This window comes from Odocoileus virginianus, chromosome 7, assembly GCF_023699985.2.
Source record: "Odocoileus virginianus isolate 20LAN1187 ecotype Illinois chromosome 7, Ovbor_1.2, whole genome shotgun sequence".
Lineage (NCBI taxonomy): Eukaryota > Metazoa > Chordata > Mammalia > Artiodactyla > Cervidae > Odocoileus > Odocoileus virginianus.
In genome coordinates, this window is record NC_069680.1 from 66,924,657 (window position 1) to 66,948,062 (window position 23,406).

The 23,406-nt window shown below is 47.4% G+C and overlaps 1 protein-coding gene across 32 annotated transcripts in view; it reads right to left on the minus strand.

Moving 5' to 3' along the window:
- The window catches only part of KCNMA1 (potassium calcium-activated channel subfamily M alpha 1), a 752,676-nt gene that overhangs the window by 725,702 nt on the left and 3,568 nt on the right, over positions 1-23,406 (minus strand). Inside the window, exon 2 of one of the 32 annotated variants that reach the window (XM_070470911.1) lies at positions 7,498-7,843. The exons of the other annotated variants lie outside the window; for them this stretch is intronic. Coding sequence (XP_070327012.1) covers positions 7,775-7,843 — 69 coding nt within the window. The 3' untranslated portion in view covers positions 7,498-7,774. Of the gene's footprint in view, positions 1-7,497; positions 7,844-23,406 lie in introns of those variants that run through there. 32 annotated transcript variants of the gene reach the window in all.

Consider the following 23,406-nt stretch of genomic DNA (forward strand, 5'->3'; position numbering starts at 1 on the left):
GAATTCCTCAGAGGAATTCACGGTCGGCTTCTCGTCTTTCTACCTGAACACAGAACGTGAGGAGGGGTTCTTGCTTCCAGAAACTGGTGGTTACACAGATATATACGTAACTAAAAATTCACCCACCTCGATATTTAAGATCTGTGTGTGCCCTGTGTGTATTTAGACCTCAATTTTAAAAGTGAAAGTTAAAAGATTGGCAGATTGATTCTCATCCTTCAAGGCATGTTTCAAATGTGACATTCTAGTGAGGACAGCCTTCCTCTCTCACCACTGAGAATAAGTCCCTGCCTCCTCACCTTGCCCAGCACATATCTCTGACATAGCTCCTGGCCCCAAACAAAACAATGAAAGTGAAGAGTCCTCTAGAGGCTGTTTGCTCCCAGTAAGACAAACCTGGGGCTGATTCATTTCTGGATCCACTGCACCAGGCAAAGGCTTACAGTAATTGTTTATTGTGGGAATACATTTCAAACGGTCTGGAACTCTGTCCCACACAACAGGACTGGAAGCTCTCAAGGCCGGTGTCTTCCAGCTCCAGGGACATCTGTGTGACCCCAGAGGGGTGAATTAACCTCTCTGAGTCTCAGCTCCTGAACAGCACCTGCCCTTCAGGGCTGCTGTGAGAATTTTATCAGCTAAGATGCAAGTAGCCATGTACAGATGTGAGAGTTGGAACATAAAGAAGCCTGAGCACCAAAGAATTGATGCTTTCAAACTGTCGTGCTGGAGAAGACTCTTGAGAGTTCCTTGGACAGTAAGGAGATCAAACCAGTCAATCCTAAAGGAAATCAGTTCTGAATACTCATTGGAAGGACTGATACTGAAGCTCTAATTCTTTGGTCACCTGATGTGCAGAGCTGACTCATGGGAAAAGACCCTAATGCTAGGTAAGATTGAGGGCAGGAGGAGAAGATGGGAACAGAGGATGAGATGGTTGGATGGCATCCCCAACTCAATGGACATGAGTTTGAGCAAACTCTAGGAGACAGTGATGGACAGGGAAGCCTGGCACGCTGCAAGCCATGGGGTCGCAAAGAGTTGGACACAACTTAGTGACTGAACAACAACAAAGATGCGAGGCAGCCAGCTCAGAAGGCAACGCATTTTAAGCTCTCAAGAAGCAGCAGGTCCTGTGCCCCAACCTTCTCCCAGTCACAGTACAGGGTTTAAAACTTCCCAGGAGCCCAATAAACCCTGGTGGACTGAAACCGAGCAGCCCTACCTGGGGTGCTCTGTGGGTCTCCCCAATACATGCTCTGCCTACTCACAGAACTCAAAGCCAATCAGGCTCCCAAACAGTGCTTTCATCTAAAATCAGACCCAGTGGGGTCACAGTACATCAGGAAGCCCATGGGAGCATTCGGGCCAACTGAATGTGGATCCCTTCAGGGAAGTGGTTCAGGCTACAGGCCCGCTCACGCAGCAGTCTCAGCGCTCACCTAGGGCCTAATTCGCATAAATGGATGCTTCAGCTCTCCTCTGTTCTGTCACTCCCCGCGTGCAACAAAAATTATAATCTCTGTGTTCTCTGGCAGGATGTTTGTGTTCAAGCTAAAATTGCTTTCTCAGTCCAATTTGTGGTAATTCTGTTCGGCATAGTGTGATGAGGAACTTGGCTCATCTCGCCAGAGCTGGTGGCTGGCCTGACAGAGGTCCCTTCACACAGGGAATGAAAGAAAGAGATGGGGCCGGGGGGCGGTGGGGTGGAGAAATGGACGAATTTGTCATTTTAGCAAACATAAGCAAAGACTGTCTGTAGGAGAGAAGCCGCTGCCTGACACTTAGACACACAGAACACACAAAATGCCCTTTCTTCTGGGGAAGTCGGGCGTGAGACACTTCAGGACCCCAGGCCAAGCCACCGGAAAGTGGGGTGGGGAGAGGCTTCCTTTGCACCCACACCCTGCCACCGCCCGGGGCCTGGATGTGTGCCGGGTCTCGTCCTGGTGAGGGTGTCCTGAAAGGTTCAACCTCAGCTTCAAGGGGTAATTAAATACCCTCAGTGCTCAAGAAGCCGCAGACAACAAAGAGATTCAGTGCCCAAAATATAAATGTAACCAGTGTGGACTATTAGTCAATTCATCAGCAAGAGTCTATTGAATGCCCCTGTGTTCATTCATTAACCAAATTTCACCAAGTGCCCACTTTGTATCAGGTTGCATACTTGGTTCTGGGGATACAGAGGGAAGTGAAGTCCACAGCCCAGCACCTGCCAAATCCTGAGTGATCCTGAGTTAGGAGCTTACAATCTAGCCAGAGAGCCAGACAAGTGAAGCAATGTGTAATTCTCCGGGGCTGGTCTCCATCCTGGACCTAACTCAGCAGTTTGTGTAGGGTGACTTGATGGTGGGCTTGAATGTATCTGCTTTGGCCAAATGACATCATTCCACCTGGATCCACAATAAACATGGTGGCCACTATCAACTGACTAGTTCTCACATGCTGGGTAGAACTTTCTCCAAGGTCTTCATCTTACAAGCCAAGGAAGCGAAGGTTTAGGGAAAGCAACTGTGCCCAGGACCACAGCCCATCAGCGCGGAAGGCAAGAGCTGCGCCCAGGTGCTGGAGCCCAAATCCCAGGCCCTCCCCATCTCACCGCATAAGCGGAGGAAAAAGCGCCCATGTCTGTCTCTCACTCAGCCCCAAATCTACTGTGGGTTCCCCCAAGGAAGCACCACCACAAGGAATACCTTTGGATCCCCTTCAGAGCCCAGCCCAACAGAAGACAAGTTGCCAGGGAACAAACTATTTGCTTAACTGATGGACTGTGGCAGAACCAACTTGAGCTAAGAGGGGGTGGAAGGGGGAAAGAAAGACGATCCAGAAGTCTTCCTGGAGGAGCTCGGTGTACAGAGGATGTTTTTGATGCTTCAGAACACATAATCCCCAGTGGAGGAAAAAGTCCGAGGACAAATACTAGATGTTACATAAACCTTATATCAGGCACCTGACCTGCCTCAATGCATCAGTAACATATGTTCCTCAATGGAAGAAACTCAAAGAAGAGGTAAACCTGGTTTAAGTCAGAAACAGAGAAATATCATATATTAAAGCATATATACAGAATCTACAAAAAATGGTACAGATGATTCTATTTGTAAAGCAGAAATAGAGACACAGCCATAGAGAAGAAGCATATTGATGCCAAGTGGGGAGGGGAGTGGGATGAACTGGGAGATTGGGATTAACATACATATACTATTGACTCTATGTATGAAAAGATAACCGATGAGAATCTACAGGGCAGCACAGGGAACTCTCCTCAATGCTCTGTGGGGACCTAACGGGAAGGAAACCCCCAAAAGAAGGGATACATGTGTATATGTGGCTCATTCACTTTGCTCTACAGTAGGAACTAACACAACACTCTAAAGCAACTATATTCCAATAAATATTAACTTTCAAAAAAAGAAAAATAAGAAGTAACCCCAGCAAGGAAGCTGAGGCTGGAGAAGGGCCTTCCTGGCCCTTACAGCCCCCAAAATCTCCTGTCCATTCTCAGCTCACTGGGCCCCTGAGAGCATTCACAGGATGAGAAGGCTGCCCAGGACAGAAGAGAGATGGGCCCACCAGACTCAACAGCCTCTTCGCAGACCCTCAGCCTTCTGGAAGAAGCACCTTCTGGGCCTTCCGACACCTTCCATCTCTTTCTTCCCTTTTGCTATGATGTCCATCTGTCTGGGGTTGAGGAAGGGGAGGGGGTGGTGCAGGGCAGAACACTTACAGCCAAAGCCAAATCCTTACAAAAGCACCAGAGACCCACAAAACTGTCTCATCCAACTCTCATTTGGTACTCACTGCTGGAGGCTAGATACCATGCTCCCTCAAAGGGTCTCTTCCTCCTCGTCTTCCTGGCATTCTCATCCAGGGCTACTGATGGAGGAGAAGGGTCGAAGTAACACTCCATCTCATCATAACACGAGCCATCTGTTAAGCACCTAGAAGGCGCTAAGAGCTCAAGGTGATCATCTCATTTAACCTGCACAAAAGACCCTACATGGCAAGTATTCTCAGTATTCACATTTTACTGCAGAAGAGAGTGAGCTTGCCGAGGTTAACCGTCCACAGCTACAGCACTAGTGCAAAGTAGAGCTGAGACCCAAGCCCGTCTTTGTCCAAATCCAAGGCTACATTTAAAGAGACCAAGTTAATATTCAAAACGTGTGCTTCCCCACGGTGGTGGGGAGGCTGGAGGGGAATGACACATTGGCTCCAATCCTGCCAATACTCAAAGCATTTCTAGAACTTTTCTTTGGAAATCACCTACAGAGGTAATTTACACACCACTCAGAACTTTCAGATTCTTCTGTGCAATCATAATTACACATTTAGGGGACCAGAAATACCTTACCCACATTGGCTTCCTCTCTTATTCATTATACTTGCCTGCAAACTCCCTTGGACAGTTTTCTAAAATCAAATTGACTTTCAAATGCTGAGAGATGTCACCCCAGCAACACTCAAAAGAATGCACCGATGCTATCACCAGCCTGTTCCCAAGGAGAGACCTTCTTTCCAAGTAAGGATGAAATCATTTGCTCTTTCAGTCCTGCATTTATTCGAGAAGAATTTTGTGATGCTGGACACCAGTGTAGGTTGCTAAGGAAATGGAGATAAACATAAAAAAGACCCTGTCATTTTGGAGTCCTCAACATGGGGATGATATTTCAGGCAACTTTTGCATAGGACATTCAGGTGCAAAGATGGACAGCATACAGTCCTAGACTTCAGTTATACTACATTCCAACACGAGTACAGGGATGCCAGCCATCCCTCTGGAAAATGGAGTTACCACCTAGGAAGTGATTGTAACAGCCCATGTTAGGAACAGTCAGTCTCCCAAAGGCGACCAAAGTGAACTAACAATGTTAACCAACAATTATGTAGCACCTGTACCAGATGCTACTCTTAAGTAATTAACATACATTATCCTCCCAACAACCCCATAAAGTGACTACTATTACTAGTCCCACTTTCCAGGTAACCTAACTAAGGCTCTGAGAGTTTAGGCAATTTACAAAAGATCTCTAAGTCTGCAAGGAGCAAAACTATGATTTGAGCCCATGAAGTCTGGCTCCAGATGGCATGCTATTGCAAACTACACCAAGCTAACTGGAATGAGAGATGGTGCCCAGGTGGACACGTGTGTTATGGCCCATTGAGTTTTAAAAGAGCAGCCACGTCACTCACGTTTCCTCATGTTTGATCCCTTGTTGTCTCAGCAGTGAACTTTTGGACTCCCTCTGCTAAACATGACATCTGAACTGGATGGAATGGGCCAAAGGGAAATGCCATTTCCTGCCCCATTTCGCCATGGGGCAGCAAGAGAGCCAAGGGACCGGGGAAGCAGCCGCTGCCATCCATTCCCCTTCTGCTTTTGATATTCCAGTCAAAGAGCCCCATCAAGGTATTAATAATACTCAAAGCAGGAGAGAGCTGAGAAGACAGTCCTTTCACATCAGAGGGAGGGCAGAGGCCCTCCCCCTACCCCGCAATTCACCACCCCTTACTCTGGTGGAGAATAAAGGTCAGTGTTCCCTGGTGACAGTCGAGATGGCCTTCTCTTTTGTTCTCTTTGGAAGCTGGAGGGAGGAGGCATTTAAACCCCTTGGTCCATTTGTTCCTGAAGGTGTTTAAGAAGCAGAATAACTTATAAGACAAGACTGAGGACAAGAATGAGGAGAGCTGAGGGAACCCCAGAGCAGTGGAGGAAGTGGCTAAGACTTAACACTCTGAAGCCAGAGTATTTTGAGTTTGGATCAGATCCTGCTACTTCCTAAGTGACATCCCTTGGGCCCATGCTATACCCACAGCAAGCCACAGCGTCTGTTCAGCTACAAAATGAGGATGATGATAGTAACATCTACAACACGGGCTTTTTGAGAGGATCACGTGAGAAAAAGCAGGTAAAGTGCTCAATAGCGTGCGTGATACCTAGTAGCACCCTGTGTTAATATTCAGTATTTATATTCTGAATATTCCATCTTAACACTGAGTATTAATGCTCAGTACTAAGACCCAGAGTGGTTACTGGATCATGGTTATCGTTAGTCATGGCAGAACCAGCTGCGGACGGCAAACACCCTCACCCTGTGTCACTCTGGAGCCCCGTCTGCCAACTGGGTGTTCTGCAAATCCACTCCTTACTCCTCTTGGGAACACTACATATCCCAGGCTGCCTTCCAGTTAAGGTACCATGTGAAAATTCTGACCAATGGACCGTGTGGGCAGAAGCAATGGGAATGATTTCCAGGATCACTTTCACAAAACCACACCTCATGATCCCTACTTCTCATTCCATATCTGTCAGATGGGTGCGGAGGATTCAGCAGAGACCTTCGGGGCCCCTGTTGAAATGGCAGATCCACAGGCATACGTAGCCAACCCTGGGAATTCCTTGGCAGTCCAGTGGTTAGGATGCCACACCTTCAGGGTTGAGTACCCAGGTTCAATACCCGGTCAGGGAACTAGGATCCCACAAGCTGTGGCATGTGTTGCAGGGGGTGGGGTGGGGCCAGGGGAGGTAGAAAAAAGGAACCAACCCTGAATGGTTGCTTGGAACAAGTCCCTTACCCCAACCCCCAAAACCCCACACACACTATCAATGGTACTTTATATGAACAATACATACACTTCTATATTAAGCCCTCAATATGTTGGGGCTGCTCATTACAGCAGCAAACCTAGTCTTATACACAGAATTAATCAAGCCTCAAGATGAACTCACAGGCCCCTCTTAGTTCAATGCTTCCATGACCAAAGAATCTAGACAGAGTAATATGGTCCAAGAGAAAAATTAGTATCTGTGACTAGTTAGTGTGGAAAGCATGAGGAAGAACCAGCAGTAACTCAACAGAAGCAATGGAAGAACCACTAGCCTAGAAGAAAGAGGACAGCCCAGCAGCAGTGTTACCCTCTCTGTGTCACGATGGGCTCCAAGTCCTTCACGAAAATAGTGGAGGGCAGTGGAAAGACCATGGTCTCTGAGGCCAAGCAGACCAGAATCCGCGCCTGCCCGTGATTTATGGAGGGAAGTAAACCTCTCTGAGCTTCAGTCTCCACATACGCATAATATGGATAACATACCTGCCTCCTATTCTGTGCCATCAGGCTGATTATCTTGGAATCCGCCATGGTGGGAATATTTACAAACTGACAAATGCCACAAATGTATTGACAAATGCTAAAAGTTGTGAGGCTTTCTTCCTAGAGGTTAAACATTTACCAGCACATCACTAGACAAACAGGAGAGGGAGGTCAAGGAAAGAGAATTCCAAATAGAGTGGATGGCGTTTGTGAAGGCCCAGGGATATAGAAACTGAAAGTTTAGCAAAGTGAAGGAAGTCCTCTATGGCTGGGTACAGTGAGCTTGGGAAGAAATCTAAGAGCAACCCAGAGAGAGGGCAAAAGTCAGAGTTTGTGGAACGATCACCCTTTAATAGTTATGTGTTCCAGTCATCTAGTTCTATGATAAAAAATTACCTCAAAATGCAGTGGCTTGAAATAATCACTTTATTTTATTTATGATTGATAAGTCAGGAATTCAGGGAGGATGAGCTGGCTGGCTCAGCTCTGATTCATGTCAGCTGGAGCTGGACGATCCACTTCCAAGATCGACTCTGCTCACCATGTCTGGTGCCTTGGTGCTCCCTGGAGAGTCTCTCTCCCTCCACACAGCAGCACATCCTCGGGCCTCTCCAAGAGACCTGCTCTTCTCACATCATGGAGTTCTCATGGTAGTCAGGCTTCTCTATATGATCCCGAGTCAGGCTCATGGCCTCTCCTGAGCCCATGCTCCAGGAAGCCAAGAGGGAAGCTGCAAGGTGCTTCTGACCATGTCCTGGAAGAAGCAAAACCATTCCCACCACATTCTACTGATTACAAGCAAGTCACAGAGCCAGCCCTGTTTCAAAGTTGGGGCGGAGGGCACTACCTAAGAGTTTGAACATGAGACTCATGGCTTACTGGGAGCTTCTCTGAAGACAAGCTGCCACACTATTATTGATTAGTTAACACCTGCTGCCCACTCCCTAGGACCACCTGGAGGAGGCACAGGAGTTCAAAGAAAGGAAAACCACCAGCCCTGTCCACAGGGAGAATTCGAGGGATGATGCTCACACAGGATAGGGAGGACAAGGTGGGGGTAACAGTGGAAAGACAGCCTTGACTCAGGCGGGCAGAGAAGGCTTCCCAAGAAGGTGACCTTCCCAGCACATGAGCCAGCCTTGAAGGATGTGGGAGGCAGCGTGGAGGGTAGGGAGGGAAGGAGTAGACCATTTCTGAGGTCACTGCCCAGCCTTCTACCACATCTGGACTAGCCATGGATGGGGCCGGGCCATCTCCACCTTCCCCAGTCCAGGCAGGTGGCCCAGGCCTGGGCACTCTGCAGCCTCGGTCAAAGAGCTCTAGAGCAAAGCAGCTCCTGCCCATACCAGCCCATCACCAGGCCCATGAGTGTGCCCAACACGCTGGGGGTGGGGAGGAGTGTGGACTGTGGACCTGTTTACTCTGGCTTGACCTCCTCACCCAGAACCAGTGGCACTGTGACCAGCGGAAAGGCTAGTTACGCAACCATCCCCGTCGCAGCCTGCCGGCCCGGCCACCAGGCCTGGAAGCAAGACTCTTCAGCCTAGCCGGCCGGCCTGAGCTCCCACAACCATTTTCCGTCCAGGCACAGGATGCCCTGCTGACAAACACCTGGAGACAGCAGAGGCTGTGGGAGGGAGCTAAAAATAGCGCAGCTAGCAACAGAGGACTTTTCCAAATCCTCGGGGTCCTGTTATCCCTTGCCCATGGACCCACATGGGCAGGCACCCAAGCTTTCACCCTTCTCCAAAGCTCATGCTATGAACAAGCACAGGAGGCCTCCTAAGTCACAGCGCTCAGAAGTCACGGAAACAGCCTGTCCTGGAGGCCAGGCCTAGGGATGGGAAGGCTGGGTCCACTTTCACAACCCCTCATCCCCAGTGGACTCTCTCTGGCCACCCCCACTCCGACCAATTCTCAGTGCTGTCCACCTTTTTGGACTCTCAGGTTCTTAACGTTTCTCTTACTTGTTTGGCCTTTAAGAATTATGGACCTAAATGCTGCACTTTTAACTTCACTTGTATTATACTCACTCAGCCAGATGCCTAGAAGAGTCACACGTATGGACGTGTGGGTTGCACAGTGCACAATTCCAGGGGCATCATTCATGATTGTGATGGAAATGGTACCCCAGAACCATGCAATGTGGCTACCAGTGTTGCCAGGGAGGAAATTATGTCTTACACACCCTGCATCCCTGGAAGAAGGACGGCCACACTGATAAAGATCCGTGGACTGACCCATTCATATCTGCTACCAAATATTCTGTGCATGGGGTTTGTCAGGCACAAGGCCACAATGCCCAATGGTCTAGAAAGAAATCCATAATGTGATACAATAATGTATTTTCAGGCCATGGAAGTGAAGGGGGCAAGGGATCAATCTTTCCAAGGCAAGGGAAGATTCACAGCCACTGAATAAGTTACCACTACCTCCTTCTGAGCGTGCAGATTAAATTCTCTGGCCCACCGACATTTGAAATGCACTTTATTTATAGCAGGCCAGGGAACTCAGAGATATTTATTTGCTTTTCATAGAATTTCCATTCTTTTAATAACACAGTTGCAGAGCTTGAGATATGAGCAAATAGCATGTAGGGCATCATTCCACATCAGGATGCTTGGTTCAGAGTCTACAGAGAAGCCTCTGCTGGTGGGTGTCAAACTATCTCACTTCTCCACACACTCCTGAAGGAGTGCCCCTGCCCTTCCCACACATAACTCTCCAGGGTTTGCTTTTGTTTTTTCAATTTATTTTTTAATTGGAGTAAAATTGCTTTACAATGTTGCGATGGTTCCTGCTGAACAACTGTGTAAATCAGTATACACAGACCCCCGCCTCCTGAGCCTGCCCCCTCCCCTGCCCCACCGCACTCCTCTAGGCCACGGCCGAGCACTGAGCTGAGCTTCCTATGCTCCAGGGCAGCTTCCCACGAGCTGTCTAGTTGACACTCCCTGGTAGCTCAGCTGGTAAAGAACCCGCCTGCCATGCAGGAGACCCCGGTTCGACTCCTGGTTGGGAAGATCCGCTGGAGAAGGGATAGGCTACCCACTCCAGTATTCTTGGGCTTCCCCAGTAGTTCAGATGGCAAAGAATCTGCCCACAATGCGGGAGACCTGGGTTCGATCCCTGGGTTGGGAAGCTCCCCGGGAGGAGGGCACGGCAACCCACTCCAGTATTCTTGCCTGGAGACTCCTCATGGACAGAGGAGGCTGGCGGGCTACTGTCTATGGGGTTGCAAAGAGTTGGACACAACTGAGCAACTATGCAGAGCACAGTGTATCCACGTCAACGCCACCCTCTCAATTCATCCCACCCTATCCTTCCCCTCTGTGTCCACAAGTCCGCTCTCTACATCTGTACCTCTGTTTCTGCCCGTTTCTCAAGATTTTTAAAAATACATTTGAATTCTGCATCCTACTCCTAATAGCTTCTCTATATGTGTTAATACTAAAACTATGTTTTTATCCAAAACTTCCAGGAAGGCTCATAATCAGAAAAATGCCCCAATATGTATTTGATGCCTCCACCTACACGTCATCACAGGGATATGGTATATGTGCCCTATTCCATAATGTGTAGTCTTGTATTATTTGATGTGAATGTCACAGCAGCCCTACAGTTGTGCAGTGAGCAACCTGCACAACTGCCCACAGCACACCTGCCTGCTGGGTAGAGAAAAGGTGATGAACCCACTGACCAGCAAGGGAAACCAAGACAAGGAGAGAGTCAAAGGACTAGCTAACCCATAAGGTTCATTTCTATCCAGAAAGTATAGAGTTTTCTGAACTTGTCCAAGGGAATCCCACATCTTATCTAAGGATGATGCCTGACTCTCTACATACTATATCCTCTCATCAGTCCTAGGTCTTCAAAGTTTCCTTCAACATGTGGCAGGGATGAGCTGAGCAGTGCCCAGGAGCAGTGACTGTAGGTGGACAGTGCAGGGGTTAGACACATGGGATCCACTGCCCACTGCCTGCATTTACACCTGGCGTGGCCCTCACTACTGTGTGGCCCTGAGCAAGTCACTCCACCTCTCCACGTCTCTGTTTCCTAACCTGTAAAGTGACGATGAGGATGCCGCCTCTGTCACTGGGTTGTGGCGAGGATTAAATTTATATATAAAGAGCTGAGAAACTGCCAGACACACAAATGCTCGAAGTCTGTTATCCAAAAAAGAAACAGAAAATTACATTCTTTATGCCTCGTCTTCTAATTTGCAAACTGGGAATCATAAAAATGTTCACTCCAGGACTTCCCTGGTGGTCCAGTGCTTAAGAATCCACCTGCCAATGCAGGAGACATGGGTTCGATCCACATGCTGCGGGGTACTAAGCCACAACTACTGAGCCCTCATGCCTAGAGGTTGTGCTCTCCACGTGTGAGAAGCTGGCACATCACAGCTAGAGAAAGCCTGCATGCAGGAACCAAGACCTGGAGCAGCCAAAAATAAATTAATTAATTTTTAAAAAATGTTCACGCCACAGGGTTGTTCTGAGGTTTAAGCAACATAATAAACATAAGGAATTTTAAAGGAGTGCTTGATGCCATAGTAACTACTTTAAAAAGTTTCTTAAAATTTTTCCCTAAAAAGCCAGTTACCCCAGTTCACACAGAAAGACAGCAAAACAAAAGCACTGGTGAGCGTGGAGATCAATGTAATGTCTGAGGAGGGAGAGATAAGACAAAGAGAGAATGTTTTGAGAACAGGTGCTGTTTTCTACAACAGGCGGTAGACAGGATGTACTAACAATGACAGGTCTCTGTTCTGAGCGAAGCTCTCCAAGGCCAGGAAGCAAAGAGGGGCAGGGGTGAACAGGCACTGGTGGGGCGGGGAGGAGAGAATGGGAGCGCTCTCTGGCAGGCTTTTCACCATTAAAACTGCTGTCAAGCCTTGCCTAGCATTTAAATAGCATCATCCCTGGAGATAGCTGTTTCAGTTTCATTACAGTCTGTGTTCATAGAGTACAAATAGAAACCTTCGTGATTTTATTAGTTTCCATGCAACTCAGGAGAGATTTGCATGATAACATTTCAGTTCCTGACTTAAAGAAGGGTCCAATTAAAAACAGAGTGCTTGCATCGCCTGTCACTGGAAACTGAAAAGCTTCCAGAGCTTTCAAAAAAATCTCTGTCCTAACTGGTTCATGGCCAGAAATCAACTATTCGGTACTACAGATTAAAAAACAAACAAACAAACAAACTACGGTCTTCAATTTTTTAGTTTACTTTGTAAGAAATACTTGCAGGATGCCTGCAACCCTCCAATAAAATCTAAGGAAAGTATTTTTGTCTGAGCCTCATCAAGTCCTATATCATCACCAATTCGCTCAATAAAGCCCCAAAACTACCTGGCACTCTGTGGATCTGTGAAGTATTAACAGAATGTATCTGTGACCAGTTAAAATTTAATACATGGCCCCGGTAGCATAATCTGATTAATGTTATATAACCGAAGAGACTATTGAGCAGGTTCCGATGTGCTGGCTACGATTGGAGGCGGCATTTCAGAAGTTACTCATTCTATCAGACACTCTCTCATTTGCCACGGAAACTGTGGTCATCTTATCCCTGATTTTGGCCGCTGGAATGCTCCATGGAATACGACTGAGATGAACATTCTTGCTTTGGGGTTGTCTTCTGGGGCGAGTTAAGGAAAAGCATGAAAGTAAGCATGACCTCCTCTCAAATCAGATGTTTCTTTTTATTCCCAACCTCAACAAAGCCAGTCTATCATAGTGGACTGTTTATAGTCTAGTCTATAATCTAAGTCCATGGGGTCGCAAAGAGTCAGACGCGACTTGGCAACTGAACAATAGCAACAACTATAATCTAAGACTTTTTCAGCCTTTCCCCCACACCAGAAATTAAAACTAAAACTTCAATAACAGTGTGGCTATGTCATTTGAAGTAACAGCACAGTCACAAAAACCTATTTCTGAGACTCTTTTTTCTTTTAATGATAAGTTTGATGGTATTTCCAATGGGGCCTATGTCCCCAGACGGTAATTCTTAAATATGCCACCTCATCAAAATCAATATGGAAGTTCTGGGGACAGGTCAATCAAATTTCACTCTGGGGATTCATAGAGGAACCAGATCTGCTCCCTGGACCCACTGCCTTGGGTAAGTTAATCACAGGTTCTTTATCAGGTAAAAGTGATAGCTCTGAAATCTGATTTAAGAAATGGCTGTCCATTAAAAAGAATGAAATAATGTCATTTGCAGCAACATAGATGAACCTAGACAGTGTCCTACTGAGTGAAGTAAGTCAGACAGAGATGCAGAAATACCATATGACATCTCTTTTATGTGGAATATAAAAAGAAATGATACAAATGAACTTACTTATAAAACAGAAAGAGACTCATAGACTTAGAAAATGAACTTATGGTTGCCAGGGAAGGGATAGTTAGGGACTTTGGGAAGGTCATGTACACACTGCTATATTTAAAATGGATAACCAACAAAGACCTATTGTATAGCACATGGAACTCTGCTCAATGCTGCGTGCCAGCCTGGATGGGAAGGAGGCTTGGGGAAGAAGGGATACATGTTTATGTACAGGTGAGTCCCTTCACTGTTCACCTAATACTACCACAACATTGTTAATCGGCTATACTCCAATAAAAAATGTTTTTGGTATTAAAAATTTTTTAACTAAAAAAAAATAGCTGTCTACTGAAATCTTTCTGAAATGAATCAGAGAGCATGTTTCACATGAGAAAACTAGGGCCCAGAGACAATGACTTGCCTAAGATACCATAGCCACTTATATATCAAAATCAAAAATACACAAACTTCCCAGGTAGTCCAGTGGTTAAGACTGTGCTTCCAGTGTAGAGGGCATGGGTTCCAGAACTAAGTTACCACATGCCTCAAGACGTAGGCAAAAAAATTAAAAATCCAGTGCCATTTGACTTCATACACTATCAAATGAGACTTGATGGCAGAAAGAGGGTTGCTGGGTCCGTCCTTCTGCTCTCACTATGGGTACCATGAGAACCAAACAAGGCCAGCCAGGAAACTTCTCCCGGAACTGCCTGTTACCAGACCTTGGAGGAAAGATATCAGCTGCCCCAACGACAAACATGAGCACTAGAGTGAAGAATGTGCTCAAAGATAATGATGACAAACTCCAGGAAGTGGGGTTTAGAGGGATTTTCTTCCTTTCTTAAAAAGTTTTATTAGTGGGAAAATAGACATAAACTTAACCATCTTAACCATTTTCAAGTGCACCATTTGGTAATATTAAAGTGAAGTTGCTCAGTCGTGTCCGACTCTTTGCAACACCGTGGACTGTAGCCTATCAGTCTCCTCCATCCATGGGATTTTCCAAGCAAGAGTGCTGAAGCGGGTTGCCATTTCCTTCTCCAGGGGATCTTCCCGGTCCAGGGATTGAACCGAGGTTTCCCACATGGTAGGCAGACGCTTTACCATCTGAGCCACTAGGGAAGTCCTTTTGGTAATATTAAGTATATTCATATTACCATGCAGAACCTTTTCATCCTGCAAAGCTGAAATTCTATATCCATTAAACAGCAACTCCCTCATCCCCCTACCCCGTGATAACCACCATTCTACTTCTGTCTTTAGGAATCTAGGTGCCTCACATAAGTAGAATCACACAGTATTTCTCCTTTCATGACTGGCTTATTTCACCTTGCATAATGTCCTTGAGGTGCATCCATGTCGTAGCACACGTCAGAATCTCCTTCCTTTTTCAAGCTGAATAACATTCCATTGTATGTACATACCACATTTTGTTTATCCATTTATCCATCTTTGGATATCTGGGTTGCTTCCACCTATCACGAATAACAACTGGTATGAACAGAAATACGCAAATATCTTCTTTTAGACATGTACCCAGCAGTGGAACTGCTAGGTCATACGGTAGTTCTATTTTCAATTTTTCTGAGGAACCACCGTAAGTTTCCCATGGTAGCTGTATCATTCTGCATTTCCAGTGTACCAGGGTTCAAATTTCTCCACATCCTCACCAACACTTGCTGTTTTCTGTGCTTTTGACGTAGTAGCCATCATGATGGGTATGAGGTATCCTCCTCTCTGTCCTGCCTACATCTTCTACAATGAATATATACATATTTAGGATTAAGGACAAAAGTATGAAACACAAACTGAAAAAGAAATCTTACAGGGAAGACAGGGTAGTACACGGACATTAAGAAATGGATTTCTTGAAGACAGGAAAATTACTGACTTCTCTGATGGGCTCAGCTCAAGACACCATTCCTGTATTCTTCAAAAATCTTACCACCTGGTCAGCTGTGGCTGCCACAATCTACGGGAGAAATGGTCGTAATTCATGAGCAGTTAAATCAATGCCGCTAAGCACTGTGAGGAAAGCGCTCCCAGATGCACAAAGAAGACAAACACTGTATTAAGCGGTGGCCAGCTAATGTTGGTCATGAAAATCCCCGGCACTTGGATAAACCCTTTCATCTTCCAAATCTTTCCTCCAAGCCTCAGGGTCCTTATCTCTGAGCTCTCCATTTGCTAATCATTGTACATCTACTTTTTCCCCTTCCAGAGTCACAAAAAGTCTACTTTCCAAAGTCAAGTAAAGAGAAAACAAGTTCAAACAGCATCCTCTCCCTAAGAAAAGAAGCTGCTCCTATGTAAACAGGTGCACAAAGAAGAAAAAACCCCAGAAACCTTATAACCCCTGGCATCTGGGTCACAGGGCCACACACACCTCACATTAGCAGTTAATCAGAGGGAACTTCTCACTTGCAAAGCTAAACTCTTCCAGGAGGGAAAACACGCTTTCCATTGGTCTTTATATCATTCTGCACACCTTGGGGGCGAGGTCACTTATCATGATTTATTCATTAAGACAAAGGTGAAGGGACTAAAAACAAAATCCATCCAATTACATATTTGTCTAACCTCCAGTTCCCAGAAGAGAAACTCTACTTTTCTTTGTGTGAGCATCTCCTGCCCCACTGCCCTCCTTCACACTCCCCTCTTGCATGCTCTCTTTCTGCTCCGATTTGTTTCTGCTCAGCAAAATGAGGAGAATGACAGCAATGGCATAGAGAAGCCCAGAGGAGAAGAGATAAGATGAGCAGTTGGAGAGGAATAATCTTCAATTCTAGAAGCAGCTGTATTTAAATGTTCCAAAAAGAGGCTCAAGATCGCTGTCTGTTCTCCATCCTTTGGGAACATCCAACACCCAGAAAGCAGAGTCCAACTCGTGCTTAACAAAGCATCCGCACTCCACATCTGGGTTCCTGGCATCACCCCTCAATCACACCTGCTCTCAGCCAAGCCCAGCACTAAACTCTGAAAGAGGCTGAACTTTGGAAATGCCAGGCACGATCCAGTGACAAAGAGGTGAACTGATGGCTCAGGGACAGCCAAATCCTCACCCCAGCTTCCAATAAGACCCAACACGGGGACTTCCCTGGTGGTCTAGTGGTTAAAAATCTATCTTGCAGTGCAAGGGACACCAGTTCAATCCCTGGTCCAGGAAGATCCCACATGCCGCAGAGAACTAAGCCCATGCCCCTCAACTACTGAGCCCACACTCTAGAGTCCAGGAGATGCAACTGCCCAAGCCTGCATGAGAAGCCTGCAAACGACAACGAAGAGTAGCCGCAATTAGAGAAAACCCACGTGTAGCAACAAAGACCCACCACAGGCCAAGATAAATAAATAAGTAAATAAATCTTAAAAAAAATTTTTTTTTAGTGCAAACTCTGGGGAACAGGGCATGGGGAAACCTCACCACCTCTGGGGAAGAAGGACTAGAGAGAGTCATGAGAAAAAAAAAAGAAGGTGGCCTGCATGGTAGCAACAAAAGTCAAGGGATTTCTACATCTCAAGATCACTGCTGACACCTAAACCCACCCAGCCCTGGGCCTTTCTGAACTGGACTGAATCCAAAATCCATCACCTACCAAGACGTGTTCTGTATGTCCCAGAAACACCCCAGAAGCAAAGAGGGGCTAGTGCAAGGAGAAAGACCTTTCCATTCAAAGGTGGGTTTGCACCCCCCCGTGGAATGGTGACTTCCGAAGACCATGAACACCCCTGTCTCCTCTAGAGATGGGGCAGAGGGCTCCCAGCACTAGTGCTGAAGAGGAGGTAGGACAATGTCACACTCCCACATGCTTCTCAACTTGCGAGATCAAGCCCTTACTTGCTGTCCACTAACCTGCAAACTTCAGTCCCTCTGCTCCTGGACTTGGCAGGAACCACTGGGGAAGAAAGGAAGTCAGGAAAACGGAGAGCAGGAGAAAGGGGAGAAGGAAGGAACATGGAAGTTCCTATTAACTACCTTTGAAAGGCCCAGAGTCAATTGGATCTGGTCCCCTGGAAAAACCTAGTAGGGAGGGCAGTGAAGCAGCATAAAGAATACAAAGTAAATTTCTCTTTTGGCCATGTACAGAAGCATTAGTCACACAGGTAATGAGGTCTTATATGGAGATGATTCCAAGGCTGGGCTTGACGATGTTAAGTAGATCCATTCTGGACCCGGAGTGCCAATTACATTTCCAAACTGGCAATTAGACACAATGCCCCAAAGACAATCACCAAATAATGCCCCAAACAAAGCAAAGCCCATCTTCAGGCAGCCGTTGTTTTGAAGCTGTCCTTCCATCCCCTGCCTGACTCACACAGCTCAAGAACAAGTGCTCATCATGAACTAATTCTTGTTACCCACCGGTCAGGGGAGACCGGGTGGCATGAAAACTTAAAATTCAGAAGTGACTCAAACATCATTTTGTCACTGAATCAAACCCGTCTCTTTCACCCAGAGTTTCTCCATAGCTTCTAAGAAATTACCCTAAAGAGCAGCAAACTCCATTTGTACCTATAACATCCCCACACAGCTCCCCTCACACCCACTCGAAAACCACTGTGGGAAGGACCCACCCAACATACATGTTTGCTTATATTTACTCGACTCTTCCGGCCCTCAGGCGGGTTTGCAGGCAACGCAGAGACCAGAAATGTGTGTACCCACGAGAAGATAACTGATTTCTTCCCTCCCCTCCACCAAACAGACTGGATCTTATTTTTATTCTAGCACCTAGCTTGGTTCCTGGATCACAGGATGCACTTACTACGGAACAAAAGCAAAAACAACAGTAATAACCATAAGATTTATCTGAAGACTGGGACTTCCCTGGCGATCCAGTGGCTGGGGTTCCATGCTCCCAGGGCAGGGGATACAAGTTCAATCCCTGATCGGGGAACTAAGATCCCACATGCCATGCAGTGTAGTCAAATTTAAAAAAATAAAATAAAAAATTATTTGAGGGCCTACTGTGTGCCAGGTATCATGCTAAGGTCTTCATTTAGCCTGAAGATGTTCAAGATAAATGTCTATTCCAGGCTCTCCCCTTTGACAGTGGAACAACACAAAAAGCACATCTCCAGGAAAAAGCCCCTGACAGTACAAGCCGTGAAAAACCAGAAACAGGGTAAGAAGAGGAGCTACTTTCAACTGTCTCTGCTGGAATTCTGGAGAAGGACCCCTGGAGGGCGGCACAGCTCAGGGCCACCCATCTCTGCACACTCAGTGAGCAGGTCTTGAGCCCAACCCTCTCGCATTGCACCCTCTATGAGAGGGTTTGGGAAGGCCCACCCGGCTCTCTATGGAAAATCGGGCTGCAGTTTTGCGGCCCGCCAACTTCAAACAGTCTGGAGAGCATGGCCAGCAGCTGGCTTCCCGGAGCTTCACCACAGAGCAGCCCCCGCTCCACCACGAGCCTCTAATTTTGCAAGAAAGTGGTTTGGCCGAGTCGCCATTCTGGACCTCGGAAAGTCTCACCCCTTGCAGCGGGACCCACTGGCACGAGGGGGAGCCTGTGGGCAACACCTGGACCACACCCCGCACATCTGCAGGACGCTGCCCTGGCCACCATGACCCAAGCCCAAACCAAGGGCGCTGTGGGTCCCTTGGGAGCAGGCATGCTGACAATCAGCTTTAGCAGCAAGGGTCCAGACTGAACTGCAGCAAGGCTAAGAGGCCTGAGCCGAGTTTTCTCGACCTGGTTGTCCTGGCACAGTGAACCTTCCTCTTCTCATCCCTTCCCACTGCTGAGGAAATGGGGATTTCCATATTTTAAAATAGCCCTGTCTTCAGAAAGGGACTGCCCAGAGACTGAGGAAGGGACCGGATACTTGCTTCTCAAAGCATGGTCTGCCCAGCACCTGTGTCTCATGAGAAATGCAGAGTCTCAGGCCCCACCCTGGACCTTCTGAATCAGAATCTGCATCCCACTAGTTCCCCAGGTGATTTGTGTACATATTAAGATACGAGAAGCCCCAGGAGCTTAATACAGATTGATGCTCTCTCTGGCCTTTGGAGGAGCAGATCTGACATCCCAACTGCATAGCCCTGGAGCCTTCTCCCCAGAGTACACACACTGCCTCTGAGGCTGGGCCCCCAGAGCGTCTTTCACCGTGTGCCCAGGGTCAGCACTCCACCTGATGCATTTCAGGGACTTCCCTGCTGGTCCAGGGGCTAAGACTCTGTGCTCCCCATGCAGGACGCCTAGGAGCCATCTCTGGTCAGTAGATCCCACAAGCTGCAGCTAAGAGTTCGCCTGCCACAATGAACAGCGAAGGTCCCATGTGCTGCAACTAAGACCTGAAACAGCCAGATAAAGAAATAATTTTTTTTTTTTAAGAAAAGAAGCATTTCAGAAAAGGACACTCTCTTGATCTGCTCCCTGCTATGCACAGAAAGGCTGTGGGAGGTCAGAGATCCTGCGGGAGGCCAACCTTGCCTGACCCCCAGATAGGGCTTGCAGAGACCAGGGTTCCCAGCAAGGCTCCAGAAGCTGCGGCATCACGGCACCAACACGGCCCCTCTCGTGCAAACCACAGAGGCATCCCGACAGGGGCACCACAGCTCTGACATCCCAGGAAGATGGTGTTGGCTGCTGTGATTCACAGGCTAGCACGGCCACTGCCACTGTGAGCAGGGACACCCTGGCTGCCCACATTGGGAAGGAGGTCCTGGCGTTGTAATCCAATGCCAACCTGACTGCTTCAGCACCAGGCTCCTCTTGCCCTGGTCAGAGAGAGACCCAAAGCAAGAACTCCCTGTAGCAGCCACACAGAGGGATGTCCCCATCCAGGAAAGAAGGCCCTAGTGATCCTTGCCCTGGGAATCCTTTCTCCCCAAGGCCACACACTAGGGCAGCACTTCAGGCCCCTGGGCACCAGGAAGCAGGGCCAGAACATGGTTTTCAGTCACTGGTGTCCTCCTAGGAAAAGCTATAAAGTGGGGTCCCCTAGGGTACCTATCCCAAGGGGCTGTGCTCTGCGACGATCCCTAGTATACAGATGAGGAGACTGAGGAACAAAGCAGCGAAGTCTTTGCCCAAGGTCACAGGCTGACTCTGGGGTGCTACCCAGTGACCCTGACACCCAGGCTGAGCTGCTCAAAGTGAGCATGGCCAAGGGCAGTTTACCCAATTCCTCTCCCGCGGAACTTCTCCCAACCTGTGATGTGACTCTCCAAGGGCCCGCAGCTTTGCCCTGACTTTCAATTTTGTTTCACAAGGCAAATTCAAGGGCAAGTGCTCCACAGAACACACTGGGGGAAATACTGCTCTGGGGGCCATCAGGGCAAAGCTGGTCTGGGGAGAGGGCACCCCGGTGGGGAAACTGTCACAGCCTCAGGGGAACAGGTCTGTGATCACTGGGCTGGGGATAACAGGAGTGGAATTCATCCTTTCTCAAGGGACACTAGACAGCCATGCACGGCCACCAAACTTTCTACTTGCGCTAGGCCTGCAGCTCCTGGAGCCGCACAATGCAAGGCTCATCCACTCTCTTCCCCACCATCAAAGCACTAGCCAAACTGCCAAGCTCCCCTCCACGTCCACACCCATGCCCACGGAGCCTTCCCAGGCTCCCCCTCCCCCACCTGCCAGACTTGGACCAGCCAAGAGTCATGAGCCCAAACCTCAGTGTGACCCCTAACTGGATGCTTGACCCAAGGATGATCGACTCCAGGGTCTACAGGTCTCCTTTGGTTCAAAAGTTCTATTTGTTGTAGTCAGTGCCCTTCCAGGGTCAAAAGTTCAAGGACTCAAGGAGAAAATTTTAAACTTGCCACCTTGTAAAGACTTGAGAGCTCCCACTGACAGGCCTGCTAAGTGACAGGCATTTCCTGAGTGGTATATAGGCAGTACTTTCCCTCCTTATAAGAAACCTACAAAGGAAGCATCATCACACTCTTCTTACAGGTGAAGACAAACAGCTGAACAGAGCTGCCAGCCACAGATGCCCAGGTAACAAGCGTGGGCTCCACGATTTGCACTCGGGTCTGTCTGACTGCAGTGTCTCTACGGAAGCGTGCATTTCCACAGGGAGAGCCAGGAACAAGGAGAAAAAGCTCTCAGGACAAGGAAGGTCACCTGCAGCTCCCTGGTGCCTGGGACCTGAGCGCTCTCCAAGGCCACCCTAAGCGATGCCATCAAAGCGGAGCATCTGAAGGTCGTCCAGTGCCGCCGATCTCCAGGATGAGATGAGACACAGGGGCCAATCTGGAATCAAGAATTCTGAGGCTCTGAAGCTCCAGCCCTGATTGGATGCGCCAGGCCAGACCCTGGGTAATCACCGAGCCGTAATGGGATCTGATGTTTATATTAGTCACGAGCCTGACAGAGAAAACGTGTTGTTTTCTCAGACACAGCCATGGAGACAATACGTCCATAATTCATTACATGCAGACCAGACTTAATCGAACACAAACTTCTACAAGGAGGATGGCTTGAACGGAGAACAGGATGAGTCTATGCCTGGCCACATGAGGCCCCTCCCAGCAAACCACACCACCATAGGAAACTGGCCTCAGTTTCCCCAGTCATTTAAAGAAAAGCAGCCTGTGAGCTGGAAGAAGAGCAGAAGGTGGAAATAAAGACACATAAGCATTCTGAAGCTGGAGAATTGCAAAATGTGTTCTGAGCTAGAGACTTTACCCATAGATCACCAACTCCTTCTACTGTCCTCCACTGAGTTCCAGGGCAGGAAGGGGCACTAACACTCACAGAACTCAAGCCCATATTTCACACAGCAGGAAAGACACCAGAGAGACTAAAACCACTCCTTCAAGGTCACAACCTTGTTGAGGCTGCCAGAACAGCTCCTTGTTCACTACAGTCTGCGGCTGACTTCAACCTGGAAACGTCACAGCCAAGTGAATGGAGGGCTCTGATGAAACCCATCAGAGAAAAAGACCATAATGTGAAAAAGTACAGCAAAGAATATAGTACCGGAATGACTGTGCCCAAGTTCCAAACAGCAAGAAAATGGGATTCTTTTTTGTCTTTTGTTTCCTAAAGAAGTCCACGTGCCATTCTTTTCAGAACAGTGAAGTCATTCACGATTTGAGATTCGGAGGTCAGAGGGACTAAGGATGAGATGCCTCTTGATGTACACCCAGTTTCAGGTTCCTTTGATCAAAAAGGATAGTACAGTCCCAGAGGCCAAATGCTGTGATTCCAGAGCCCTGGCTGAAGCTTACTCCCCGAGAGTTTCAGATGTGAAAAAGACCCTAGTTCCAGGTCAGACCATCTTGGGGCTAAATCAGGATAAGGGTGAACATATCTGAGGGATGGTAGAATACTGAGGAAAAGCAGCCTTGGTTTGCTTGGAAAACCCAGCACTAAAATAATTATTCCAAACTGAAGCCAAATGCATTCTTCTGAACGGCATCTTGACAACTACTAAATACTTGGAAAGCAAAAAGAATGAAGGACAAAGAAAAAAAAAGAGACTGCAGTAAAAATACAGACCTCAAGGGTAGAAAGATAGTTTATAAAGTTTATAAAAGGCCTAAGTAACTACTATTGGGCAAAATGAGATGGTTACACACACTTGTTTAATTGAGCAAATCAAGGGGCAGTGATTCTAGGCATGTTTTTAAAAAGGACTCTAAAGACACAAAAAGTAACCCTATCTCATTCTATACTGGCCTCACATCTTCCCTACCAACTGCAAGCAATCTCTTGTCCCAGGCTGATTCTTTGTAGACACTTCCGGTTATGTCAACTTGGCATGCATTGGAGCTTCAAAATATAGCTTGATATAAAGGGATTGTTCTTTTCTAATGATTGCTGCCAAAAAACTATTTTCTTGAGAAAACTTACAGAAGTTATGCTTGGTCATCATTTAGGAAAGAGACTCTTTACATGAAACATCCAATCAGCATTTCATCACAGGCACTGCGGTAGTACTGATGTACCTCCTAGAGTAAAAAGACTTCAGAAGCTGCGTTTAAAACCCCAGGATCACAAAAACACTGAAACTTATTTTCACTCA